Consider the following 14211-nt stretch of genomic DNA (forward strand, 5'->3'; position numbering starts at 1 on the left):
ATTTCTTTAGAACCACCACTGGGGAGGGGTGGATAGGTCATTAATTTCCACTGCTCTTTCTGAAGTGATAAAAACGTTCTGGAATAATAATGGTTGCACAACTGTGAATATGCTAAAAGCTGCTGAATTTTACCATTTAAATGGATGGACTTCATGGTGTGTGAACTATATCACAATAACGCTGTTATATGAAAAAATATTTCTTGAGAAATATTTTTCTTTTTATACCACTACTCTGTCCCACAATTTAAGAAAAACAAGAAACCAATACAAACCAAACTCTGCCAGGAGCTCTTTAGGACTGCAATATCCCTGGGTCTCCAAGGCCTCTGGTGGTGCTGTTCCTGTTAACACACACTAGCTGGGCTGGGCAAGTTAGGGACTGTAACGATCTTTTAAAAATCGACGGTCACACGTTTCACCCTTGGAGAGGGAAGGAAGGAGGATATTACAGCTTCATGCCTTCAGCTCATTTTTAACAGAACCAAGCCCTGCTTTCACCACTGTAATCCCTCTCACTATAAAAACACGTGACATCAACAAACATCGCCATCATAACACCTGAAAGTGTTCAAGGTACTTACCTGCGGCAGAAACACTGAGGGAGGAGACAGAAGCTTGCTCAGCACTCATTCTCCGTTTTCCCGACTCCACCAGGTGAAGCTGGGCGATACAGCCAGAGGCTCTCAGCCCGGGGAGCAGCACACACGCCACTGAGCTGGTCCTGAGGGAGGGTGAAAGGGAAAGGAGGGCAGCCCCTGGGGGGAGGGAAAGCGGGGGGGGGGGGGACGCGGGCTGCAGCCCCGCTCGGAGGCCAGCCCCAGCCCCACCATAAGCAGCCCGCTCCCGTCCGGGTCCGTAGACCACGCCAGCCCGGGACACAGCCCGCCCATTGGTGGGGACGGGCAGGCGGCCAAGGAGAGGAAGCCCGGGAGGAGAGGACTCGCGGGCGGGAGAGGGGAAGGGGACGCCAGCCTTGGACTGAGGGGATCCCGGCTGGGTGAGAGGTGGCAGGTGCACACCTGGACCTGGACAGCTGTGCCAGGGGCGCCGGGGCAGGTGGTGCTGTCACAGGGGTCTGGCCGGAGCAATTCAGCTGAACACGGGCTGACTGGCGCCCTTGGGGGCTGTGAAAGGCGGACCACCCTCCCGCAGCCGCCTGACCCCTTTCCCGGGAGCCCCCCACCTTGCACTTCCACAGCCAGAAGCCCCGGCCGCAGGCAGGAACCAAAGGCCTACCGGGCGACAGAGTTGAGAAGCATTTGGAGCCAATCCCTGGCTCGGACATGGAGCTTTCAACCAGCGGACCACCTGGCACTGACTGCGCATGCGCAGGAGGGCCATCGATCCTCTCTGGGTTCTGCAAGAGAAGGTGGGACAGCGAGGGAGGGAGAAGATGGGAGCGGGTGGAGAGGAGGGGAAAAGTGGAGGGATACAGATGGACAGGAAGAGCAGAGAAGGGATGGATCTGGATAGGGGAGTGTTGTAGCGGAGTTGGAGAGATAAAGCTTTACCTCTGGGTCACCCCGAGACGGCAGACCTGCCTCTGTACCATTCTGTAACCATTGAAGTCCCGCAGCTCATGTTTTACCTCCCTGATCCAGCCCTCTATCAGATGCTTCTGCAGAAACCCTATGGGGATAACACCCGTTGCCCCCAAGCGGAGCTGGGTTTTCTGTTGCTCTGAGAACCAAGCACCCGCAGGTGTTGTCGCTCAGAACTTCCTTGGGAAGAGTACATATTCCACTTTTACACACTGGGGAACAGGCAGGAAGGATCTCTGCCTTAGCTCCACTGTCCCAGGTGTTGGGCTGGCAGGGAGCGGTGTGGTACAAGATCAGAGCTCCAGACAGAGCAGACTGCCTGAGTGTTGGTGCGTAGTCCCCATCCCTCCTGGGTAAACCATACCTCACCCTAGTGGAAACATCAAGGGCTCACAGTAGTTCCCTGGGTGTGGGAGAGCTGTCCTCATGTGAAGGAAAAGTCCAGCTGGGCTAACAAGCTAAGTCACAAATCTAAGTGTGATTAGTGTCGGTTTAATGATCTGAATTCTGCTGGGCTATCTCATATATCTGAAGTTTAGTGTCAGTTTATTGGGCTAACAACCTAACTCGTAATTCCTTGCTCAACAAGTGTCAGTAACGTGATCTATTACAAATTTATAAGCTCCAGTGTACTGATTCCTTGCTTTTTGTTCTTTGAGCTTTATTGGCTAATACCCCCTTACTTGTATTTAAGCCTTTAAAACCTCATGTGCACGTCTTGAAGGTGCTCAGAATTTCGGAGCAGGAGCCCCTCTGAGCCCACCGGCATAATAATTCTGAGTACTCCATCACTCAGATTGGTGCTTGTTTCTTGGCTGGCCTGTTTCCATAACACTCAGCTCCAGTGCCCAGCTTTCTAGGTAGATAGGAGTGTTACCAAGTACAAATTCATTCTCTTCAGTGCAGGACAGGCCAATAAGTTTGGAAACAAAATGTTGGGGCATGGATTTGCAAGTTTCTGTAGACCTAGTTGGCAAACTAATGTCCTGGAAAACCATCTCCCCAAGTCACAATTCAGGCTCCTTTCCTACGTGCTTGGTTGTTACAAACTTCTTAGTGTAAAAATTCCTTATTGTTAGAATCCTTTCTTCTTGCAGCTATCTGCGTGGGTCAGATCCCTGTAAACCTCCAACAAAAGAAACGTTATTGTCTATTCTGCAATTTGCTATCTTTAAATGAATGAAAAAGTGTTAAATATCCTTAAAGGTCAGAGCCTTCAGAATAAGCTCTCCTGTGTATTTCAGGCTCTAGGCAACGATTTTTTACAAGCAAGATGAAGCCTAGGAGACAGAGCATATGGTTAAAGTCAAAGGAACAGATCTAATATGGAGTCAGATTTTTTCTGTTCTATTACCCGGGCAGAAGCCACTTGAGGATTTAAATCTGTTTAAGTTAAAAATAACTAAAATTTTAAAGGAATTTACATACATAGGTGGGAATGTGCAAAGCATATCTGGAGAAGCACCCAAAGGATAGTAAACAGTGGCATCTCCAGACAGGGCTGAAAGAACAGAGGATGAGGGAAAACTTCTTTCAATTGTGTATTCTTGTGCTCTATATGAGTTTATTTTTTTTAACCATTTGCTTGCATTTCTTTTTCAGTTAAAAATTGTGTAATGGAGCAAAGGAGTAACTAGCTTAGCAAATACAGCAGCCATGGAATCACTAAGTCATCACTTTTGATTTAAGCCAGAAAGCATTTATTGACTCTCTCCAATGTGCTCAGTCCTGTTTTAAGACTTCTTTTATTATTATTATTATTATTATTATTATTATTATTATTATTATTATTATTTCTAGTACTATTACTATTACTATTATTTTATGAAATAATAACATGGTATACCTCACCCCTGCCCATGGCTGGTGGAAAACCAACTGAGTTTTTATTGAGTTGTTTTCCAAGGAGTAGAGATAAGTTTATAAACAGAACACATCTTCAGGGCAAAACAGGCAGTGTGCTTTACCAGCAGGCCAGACAGCAATGAAGGGTTTTCAACAGAGGCGCCCAGAAGCTGAGAGAGAAAGCCTCCAGGACACTACAAAAAGCTGACCAAACTGCCTTCTCCATGGCACTACTGAAATAGGAAAGAACAAATCTGACTCCATATTTGATCTGTTCCTTTGACTTTAACAAAGCCAAGTTAATATGCTCCGGTCTTTTCATGTGTTATGATGTCACAGAGGAAACGGACAGGTCAACAAGGAACCACTCTGCCGTGATCAAGGAGCCGGGGAAAGGGATGGGCTGCAAGATGTATGAAGCAGCCGCATCTGTGCCCGTGCTTCTAGGCAGGTATCCAAAATCGCCTCGACAAGGTGTCAAACATTTGTGCCCACGTCCTCATCAACAGACATGTATTAAAGACAAATGGAAACATATAAAAGGCCAATACCCTTGCTGGGTACACCGTCCAAAGTGCAAAGTCTCAGTTTGACAACTGGCCATCTCGGTTCCCTGGGATTCATTCTTGGAGAACCTTAAAAACCACTTTTCTGTCTTCAAGAACTGCTGCATATTTGTCCTATCTTTGGCTCAGTGATGCAGCACGTTCAAGTGAACTTTAATGTCTGCACAGATTTGACTGTCTTTCTCCAGGTTCATTTGTCCATTCCAATGAGGCCTGAGCTAAGTTCATCCTCTGTAAGGTCTATTCCCTCCAGGGACAGCTCATTGAGCCTGCAATTAAAAGCCAAGTGAACAAGACTGTCCTCAGCTAAAAAGTTCACCCACCCTTCAGTGTTTCTTAATCTCCTCTCCTGACTAATTGCAACAGACTAACACCTCCCTCACCAAGATAACCAACTATGTCATTTTGTCTCCCCAAAGAGAAAGTAAGGTCCATAAAAGAGGAGACAACTACATAGTCACCTCTGAATTCGTAGCATATAGAAATGTCAATAAATAGAACTATGATTATGGCTTCTTTCCTTTAAAACCTTTCAGGTTATTTGAATGAGACCTTGGAAGAGAGGTGTTTGCTGTCCAGTATCTTGATCCACAAGACTCTGGAGGCCTTTTTCAGAATGGCTGTTCACTGATTCATTCAAAACACAACTTATCAATCAAGGAGTAGCTGTGGTTTTCTGCCAGGAGTTTGTGGTCACTCTCATGCCAGAACAGCTTCAAACTATATCCTTACTTTGGATTTGTTATTTTTCCCCTCTTCCAACAAAATTGACTTTCCTTACTTTCTTGTCTTGAGGAATTTTTTTTTTCCTATTTCACCCTTTAGTAAACCAAGATCCTCAGGATGGGCTTGGCCCATAATATGAACCCCCATCCAACTCCTAGTGTGAGAGGCCTGGGGCTCACATCTTGCCCTCCTGTCAAGGCAACTGAAAATCAGTTCAGGAGCGAACTAGCACCCGAGGGATTCTAAGGCTCGCATATCTCCCAGAAACCCTGCTTTCTCATTTTTCTTGGCTTCTGAGAATTTCCCCTCACTTTCTTGACAATTAGTTGTGCAGCTTGAAAGATGAGGAAGGAAGGTTTTATTTCTTAATCAGCATTTTAAGGAACTTGTGTAATGAAACTTTTCACGAGTTTCTAGAACCCTCCATTGCCAAGATAGAAAACACACTAGACATTTTCTAAATTTAGCTCTCATGTGCATTTTTTCTTTGCTTTTGTTTTCTTAACTGTTAACAGACATTTTTTAATTAAAAAAATATAAGGCCCCAAAAAGGATAGAACACTGAAGGGGCAAACAAAATTAAAGGGCAAAGACAGAAAAATGATAACTACTCTAAAAATTTAATATAATACATACACTATGTATCAGATCAGCACTTCTCAGTAACAGCTAATTGAAACATGACCATGAGGTAAAATTACTCTCCTGTCAGGACATGGCCAACAGAAAAAACAATTAAACCAACAAACTAATATCCTAAGTCTGGCAAGGTACAGAAGGCTACAAGCTAAATGTGTCTTCTTCTGGAAAAGAGGGAGATACACCGGCTCTTTTCTGTGGAGCCTGAGCCCACGGGAGGACGGTGAAGTGAGCTCTGTAAGTACCCAATTAGCAAACTGAGTGATGAATAAATAGACGTGAGCTTTGATGACAGAGCTGATACTAATATTCATTTGTCCTGTAAAGTATGACTTCCGTTCAGTGATCAATACTTCGGAATCCTCAGGAGTTGACATTATGGGAAAATGCACAGCCTGGGCCCAGACCTCCTCTTTCATCTCGTGACACTGCACTTAGATGTCACAAGGACACCTCCAACTCCACCTGCAAAGAGCTGACTTCATGGTGCTCCTCCCATAGCCGTCCTGCCCAGGGCCTCTGGTAGGGGGATAAGGTCTCCATGCCTCTCCCAACTCAGGCCCATCACTCACAGATGTGAATGGACCCCTCCTTCAGGGCCCAGATATCCTCAGTCACCGAGTCCCACCACCCACACCTGAGCTACCAGATACTCACTGACACTCACTCAGCACTGACTCTGTGCTGGGGACCACGCTGCACACTGCAAACGTTATCTCACTGGATCTCCACAACAGTCCTGGGAATTGGGTACATCACTGCTCCAATTGATTAGATAAATTGTTTCACTTCCTTGCGTGCGTCATTCAAACTGACACGGCTACTGAGCCACAAGCCTGGGCCTGAAAACAACTTGAAACTTGAACACTGCTACACCTCGCAGCCACCCTACTCTGACTCATCACATCACCTCCTGCCAAGCCTTCTAAATGTTTCTAAGCATTCTACAAGACAAAAGTGAACTACGAGATCACCCCACTCTCCTACTTAAAATCTGTCAATGATGGTCCACTGCCCTTAGGAGAAAGCCCCACCGGGCCTGAGCAAAGCCCAACGGCCCAGCATCCGCGTTCCCTGCGCGGCCGCGCCGCCTCACCCACTACGCAGCTCTACACGTGCCTTGTCTAGGACAAGGATGCTGACTCCGCACAACCCAGGGCTTGTCTCACTAGAACAATGATCATCTTCTTCAGTGTTCATCTTCTTCTTTGCTGACCCTCAGAAAAATGTTTTCTCATGATGAATCAATATCTTTTTCCTTATAACTTCCCATCATTGATAATGAGCTCCCCCCAAAAGAGAGAAGACCTAATTGTCAGTCTCCTTATCTGTAAAGTGAGAATAACAAGGAAATATGTGAGGTTTTATGAGAAATAATATTCATGTGAGGCTGAGGGACAATTCCATCATACAATAAGCACTCAATATGTGCTTAATTAATATTAATAAGAATATATTGCATCTAGCAACCTTCAATCAATGTTTTATGACATTGTCCAACAGACTACTGACAAACTGTTGGACGATCCCCTTTGAGCAGATCAGCACAAGCGTACTGGGAGAGGTAAGCGCTGACTCCAGTTGCAGCTGCAGCCATCCAGCACTATGGGGCGGGGGCAGTTTGCTCAAGCTCTTACATGTTGCTTGAGCATTTAGTTGTCGTTATTGATTAAAGACAGGTGTTCTTTAGTCAAAGCTCCTGAAACTTAAATCTTCAATGATTGATGCAAATTAGGTTTCAAGAACAATACTCTCACTAGAAATTATTTGAAAATCATAGTCTTAGCTACTCCGCACATCAAAAGGGCATGTTCTTAATGTATCTGACTAAATACACCAAAAGGGTTGTTTAAAAGAAATTACGATGAAGCCATCCTGAATAAGCTCCAGTATCATCTGCACAAAGCCCCACCCAAGGGTCTCATTTCACATTTCCACATAGGTGTTCAGGTAGCTTAACTTGGGTCTTGGTTTCTTATAACACGGGGCGGGGAATAGTTGTGGATAGATTTATGTAGCAAATATATACCTAGGGTTTTTGCTGTTAAGGACTTCTAGAAATAAGAAGATTGATATATAGTCCCACCCATAAGAAACTCAGCATTTCCATTTACAGCAGCATTAAAAATAAAATGAGAGATACATTTAACAAAAATTTACAAGATTTGTACATTGAAATATTTGAAGTATCACCAAAATAAATTTTAAAAGATCTACATATATGGAAGACATCCCATTTTCATGGAATGATAGACAATATTATTAAAAATGTTAAGACTCCTCAAAATGATCTACATATACAGTGGAATCCCTAGCAAAATTCCAGCTGACTTCTTTGCAAAAATTGAAAAACTGATCCCAAAATTCATATGGACGTGCAAGGGGCCCAGGATAGCCAAAACAAGCTTGCAAAACAAGAGTAAAGTTGGAGGACTCACTTTGAAGGGTAATAAAATTCTATAGTAATATGTCACTATGATACTGGCATAAGTTTGGATAAATAAATCTATGAGACACAATAAAAACCCAGGGGGAAAAACTTACACTTACAGACAGTTTTCCACAAGGGGGCCAAAAACACCCCATTGAAAGAATAGTCTATTCAACAAATGGTGCAGGGACAGCTGGGTATCTGCAGGCAAAAGAATCAATCTGGAATCTGAACACCCATATTTTATATAACAAATAAAAATTAAAACAAAATAGATCACAGACAGAAATGTAAAAATTAAACCTATAAACTTTCTAAAAGAAGACACAGTATAAATCTTTGTGGTCCTAGGATAGGCTTTGGTTTCCTGGATGCAATACCAAGAGCACAATTGATAGAAGAAAAAAGCAGATAAACTGGACTTCATCAAAATTAAAACCTTTTTCTTACAAAGGATATCATCAATTAAGTGAAATGACGGGGGAAAAGGGTGTCTCAAGTCAGAGAGTGCGTGCTTAGCAAGAAAAATAAAATAAATCATTACATCTAACTACATCCCCTGTAAAGAAATTGTTTTAATGTTTAAAAATATATAGTGAAAGACAATGTGCAGAATGGAAGAAAAATTTTGCAAAGCATGTATCTAATAAGAGAGTAGCATCCAGGATATATAATGAATGCTTACAACTGAACAATACAAGGAAATAGACACAATTTTTAAATTTACCATGAATTTAGATACATATACAAATGGCCAATAAGCATATGAAAAGATGCTCAGCATCACTAGCCAAATCAAAATCAAAATGAGATCTCATTTTACACCCACTAGGATGGTTATAACCAAAACATGGACAATAACAAATGTCATTCAGGAGGCAGAGAAACCTCTTATGCGGCCAGGGGAAAGGGACAATGGTGCAGCTTCTTTGGAGAAGTCTGGTATTTCCTCAAAAGCTTAGAGTTATATGGCTCAGCAATTCCACTCCTATATGTAGAGTCATCCCTCAATACCCTTGGGTGGTTGGTTTCAGGAACCCCACACCCTGGATACCATAATCCAAGGATGTTCGAGTCCCTTTACAATCAGCCATCTGGATCCATGTAGTGGAAACTACAGATATGGCGGGCCAAATGTACAGCCAACAGAATGAAAACATATTCTCATAAAAAATTTCACATCAATATTCATAGCAGTATCATTCAGAGTAGCCAAAAGTTACTAACAATATCCATCCATCAATGAACGGATAAACAAATTTACCAAGAATAGACCCACAAACTTTTGGTCATTGAAACTTTGACAAAGGAGGTGAGAACATACAATGGAGTAAAGACAGCCTCTTCAGCAAATGGTGTAGGGAAAACTGCACAGCTGCATGTAAATCATTGAAGTTAGACTACTCCCTCACAGCATACACAAAAATGAATTCAAAATGTGTTAAAGAATTAAACATGTAGACAAGACACTATAAACCTCTTAGAAACAACCATAGGCAAAACATCTGACATACATCTCAGCAATGTTTTCCTAGAGCAGTCTACTCAAGCAATAGAAAAACAACCAAAAATATACAAGAGGGATCTAATTAAACTTACAAACTTTTACACAGCTAAGAAAACCGTAAGCAAAACAAAAAGACATCCAAACTATGGAATGGGACAAAATATTTGCAATAAATGAAACAGCTAGGGGCTTAATTCCCAGAATATGTAAACCGCTTTTACACTTAATAAGAAAGAATAACAAACAATTCAATTCAAAAATTAGCAGAAGTCCTAAAGAAACATTTCTCCAATGAAGACGCACAAATGGCCAGTAGGCACATGAAAAAATGTTCAATATCATTATCAGAGAAATGCAAATCAAAACTGCTATCAAGTATCACCTCTCACTAGTCAGAATAGCCATCATTCAGAAGTTCACAGACAATAAATACTGGAGAGGCTGCGGAGAATTGGGAACCCTCCTACACTGTGGTGGGAATGCAGTTTGGTGGAGCCATTGTGGAAAAATATATAGAGGTTCATCAAAAGACAAAACCTTGACCTCCCAGGTGACCCAGCAATCCCACTCCTGGGCATATATCCAGAAGGAACCCTAATTCAAAAAGACACCTACGCCCCAATCTTCACAGCAGCACTATTTACAATAGCAAGACATGGAAACAACCGAAATGTCCACTGACAGATGGCTGGATAAAGAGGTTGTAGCATATTTGTCCAATAGACTACTATTCAGCCATAAAATAATAATAAAATAATGCCATTTGCAGCAACATCAATGGACATGGAGAATGTCATTCTAAGTGAAGTAAGCCAGAAAGAGAAAGGAAAATACCATATGAGATTGCTCACATGTGGAATCTAAAAAAAAAAAAAAAAGAAACAAAAAGATAAATTTATCTACAGAACAGAAACAGACACAGAGTCACAGAAACCAAACTATGGTTACCAGAGGGGGGAGGGTGTGGGAAGGAATAAATTGGGAGATCAAGATTTGCAGATACTGAGTATGTAAAGAATAAACAGCAAGTTTATACTGTATAGCACAGGGGAATATATTTAATATCTTAAAATAACTTATGTTTAAAAACAGTATGAAAATGAATGCAGGTATGTTCCTATTTAACTGAAGTGTTGTGCTGTAGACAAGTAACTGACACAACATTATAAACTGACTAGACTTCAATGAAAATATTTTTAAATAGACTAAAACCAAAAAAAATGGAAAAGGATATTATCAAACAAAAAGAATAAAGTACTGATGCAGGGTACAATATGGATGAACCTTGAAATTTTATGCTAAAATAAGCCAGACACAAAAAGCCAAATAGTGCCCTTTAAGGTGAACTGTATCTAAGCGTTTACTGTACTACTCCTGTAAATTTTCCGGAGATTTGAAATCTATCAATATCTAAATAAATTGTATTATGCATTAAAAACTTAAAACGCTTCCTCACAGGAGGGCTTTAATTATTAAATTTAGAAACGCATATAAAGCTCTTGGAACAACAATTTGCAAGTCCACACACAGTCACTGCTGTCACTGCCACTCAGAGGGTGGTGCCAGCGCTGATGAGAGCTGCCTCCACTGACTCCCCTGCAGAAAGGAGTGAAGGCCTGAGCTCTGACAGGCAGGGTGAGCGTGAACCTGAGTCAGACACAGCCACGTCCCAGACTCTGCGTTACCCAACTTTCTTAAACAAACTGCAACATGTAATGTAAACACGCTAGAGGGATGTATCTTACAACACAGGGAATACAGACAATGTTTTACAGTAACTATAAATGGAGCATTTTTGTACACCTGAAACTAATATCATATTTTAAATCAGCTATATCTCTATAAAAAATTAAAAAATATTTTTAAAATGTTATCACTTTAATATTCAATTCGGTTTTTATGTAACTACTAAACAGCTTAGAATATATAAAAGCATTTATTTGTGCTGTTTGTTTACATATTTATTTACATTCAGACTCTTGCTAAAAGAGAATTTAAACATTTTTTTAAACACAGCTTAACAACCATAACAACAAAAATGCAAAACGGAGAGTGAAGAGAAAATGGACATTCAATACTTAAGTGAAACCAGGGGGAGATAAACTCGTAAAAATGGATTCCATGAAGTCAGGGCAAGTGTTAAAGGCCGACTAGAAATTCAGCTGTAAGATTCTTGGCAGCTAAAGCAAAAAGATGATGGGGCGGGTGGTAGAGCATGTGCTTAGCGTGCACGGGGTCCTGGGTTCAAGCCCCAGGGCCTCCACTAACAGATAAATACATCTAATTACCTGCCCCCCAAAAGAGCCCCAAAGAAAAGATAAAGAGAAATTTCTTTCCCAAAAAACTCTGATATTAAATTTGGATTAAATACTTAAATAAAAGATAAAAAGAAAAATAAAAAAGATAAGTGACACTGTGAAGGAAAACCCCAGCTCGGCTAACAAGCTAAGTCACAAATCTAAGTGTGATAAGTGTCGGTTTACTGATCTAAGTTTTGCTGGGCTACCTGGTAAACCTGAAGTTTAGTGTCAGTTTACTGGGCTAATAAGCTAACATGTAAATCCAAGGACAACAATTGTCAGTAACGGGATCTGTTCCAAATTGATAAGCTTAAGTGTACTGATTCCTTGCTTTTTGTTGTTTGAGCCTTATTGGCTAATAACCCCATACTTGTAATTAACCCTATAAAACCTCATGTGCACGTCTTGGAGGTGCTCAGAGCTTTGGAAAAGAAGCCCCTCTGAGCGCGCCAGCGTAATAAATCTCAGTACTCCAACCCTCTGAGTTATTCTTGTTTCTTGGCTGGCCTGTTGTTTCCATAACAACACAAGCGATAATGCCCATGAGATAAATCTGCGGAGGCTGCTGTCAGGTCCCCATGTCTCACGTAGGAAAATCTGAAACATCTTTCTCACCACTCAGAGTCATCATAAGCCCACCCCACACCTCCCGCCGTTAAATGCAGGAGCACAGGTAGAGCCCGACCTTTGCTGTCTTTGTGTCATCACAGTGAGACAGGATGGAAGGGGAAGAGCACAGCCATTCAAGGAAGGCCACAGCAATTAACATCAAAATGTTAAAGGATTCAACCCCCAATAGGCCTTGAGGCTCAGGATGAAGAGATTTAACTTCTAGCAGATCTTGAGATTCAGTAAACATCCATTGTAATAGTAACGTGGTGAATAACATGCCCCAGGCACATGGCAGTCCCAATGATAGCCACAAAAGGTCAAAGGGTGGGAAATTGCCAACTCCCTGGGAATCCCAGCCCCTTGCCCTAGGGCTGGTCCTTCTACTTATTAGCATATGAAACCACCAAGCCCAAGAAAACAAGCAACACAGCGCCACCTCGCGGTCACCACTCTCTCTCCCTCTTTGGGGAAGGCCCAAAATCTGTGGAGTGTGTACCTACTTCTAATATGAGCATCAAACCCCCACACATCTTGAAGTTTCTCTTGCATTTCAATGTATCTCTCTGAATAAATCTACCTTTACTCAACACTGGCTTGCTCTTGAATTCTTTACTGCATGAAGTTAAGGAACAAAATCTGGTGGGGCACATCCCAGGGGCTCAACGAAAGCCTGGGACACACCCCGTCTCATGCCCAACGTTTTTTATTCTTGTATCAACAGGACTGGGCTGTGAAGGGAGGTCTGAGGCCACAGCTAAGGGACAGGATCAGCCTCCAGGGCTCCAGTTGGTGCGCAGTCTCTCCCCCAGCATGGGTCTTGGGGTCTGCCCAGTTCTCTGTGTTTCTCTGTTGTGCTGACTCCCCAGCCATACAGCATACTCCTAGGCCTGTCCCCACAAAACCCCTGTCTCCAAAATACAAGCACATCTTGTCACAATCCTCTTGTTCAACAAGGAAATGTACAGCCCACTTTTTTTCCTCCCCAATAAAGTACCCAACTGTCCTCGCTCCCATCACACCACTCTTTTCTTAGTGAGAACTCTGCACTCGCCACACCCCATCCTGAACACAGGTGCCTTGCTGGCTGTGACCGAGATGTTTCTTTCTCACACAGCCTGCGTCCTTTCACTTTCCCCTTGTTATTTTAAAAAAGCCTTTCCTGAGTCACTCACCCCTCTGATTCTGAACTAACAAAGTGCTGAGTTTGCAGTCACTATGTGCATAACTCCCAGGTTTTGGCTATGTTTCCTTCGCAAGATCTTCATTACGGAGCTGCATCAAGAAGTTTAAAGAGGCTATTCTTACATCTGAGTGGAGGAGCCTGCAAAAAATTTAAATGGCTTTGAAGAGAGAGGTAACCAGGGACAGAGATGTCGCGGGTCCTAGTCAAAAGTGTCATGAGGAAAAATGTTCTCCCAAGGCTCAGAGTGGCTTCTGAACACGGAGTCAGCAGGGAGGAGGTGACAGGCAGTGAGTAGGGTGAATGATACAGGTTACGCTCCCCCAGCTGGGGAAGAATAGGTTTTTTCCAGTTTTCCAAACAATTTCTTACCACCTTTTTCTATTATTGTCACATACCATTTCCAACGAATTAAGCATATCAATGTCAGTCATTTGGGCCACTTGGGAGAAGCTACACGATGCCATTCACAGGGCTGGGGCATGACAGCCACACCAGTCTAGATTGAAAGAACAGTTGGGGTATTTGCAAGGTAATCACGGGCATGCAGCAAACTCCCCAGCTTCAATGACCTCATCTCAAAGCTGGGGCAAATAAAACTACCAAGCAAAGTGCGTGATGATTATGGCCCACATCTGTTTACTAGGTAAGTGCCTGTGAAAGCTGCCGCTTAATGGGGAATGAGTACGATCAATGAGGCCCTGTCTACCTGGCCACAGGCGCCCTGCCTTCCTGCCTTGGTGCAGCAGCAGAACTTGTTTAGCTGAGATGAACACCCCCAGAGCAGCCCCGACGGGAAAGCTCCCAGCTCTGCACGGCGAGACGTGTTCCTTTCCTTCTCAGAGCTGATCACAATTTGCT

The 14211-nt window shown here is 42.8% G+C and overlaps 2 protein-coding genes across 2 annotated transcripts in view; both read right to left on the reverse strand.

Moving 5' to 3' along the window:
- LOC140701208 (uncharacterized) overlaps positions 1 to 14211 on the reverse strand; it is a 541330-nt gene that overhangs the window by 28573 nt on the left and 498546 nt on the right. The window lies entirely within an intron of this gene.
- LOC140701210 (uncharacterized) overlaps positions 1 to 14211 on the reverse strand; it is a 31380-nt gene that overhangs the window by 4073 nt on the left and 13096 nt on the right. The window contains exons 3-4 of the mRNA XM_072976656.1: positions 1240 to 1360; positions 585 to 758 (exon numbers count right to left, since the gene is read on the reverse strand). Coding sequence (XP_072832757.1) covers positions 585 to 758; positions 1240 to 1360 — 295 coding nt within the window. The remainder of the gene's footprint in view (positions 1 to 584; positions 759 to 1239; positions 1361 to 14211) is intronic.

This window comes from Vicugna pacos, chromosome 14, assembly GCF_048564905.1.
Source record: "Vicugna pacos chromosome 14, VicPac4, whole genome shotgun sequence".
Lineage (NCBI taxonomy): Eukaryota > Metazoa > Chordata > Mammalia > Artiodactyla > Camelidae > Vicugna > Vicugna pacos.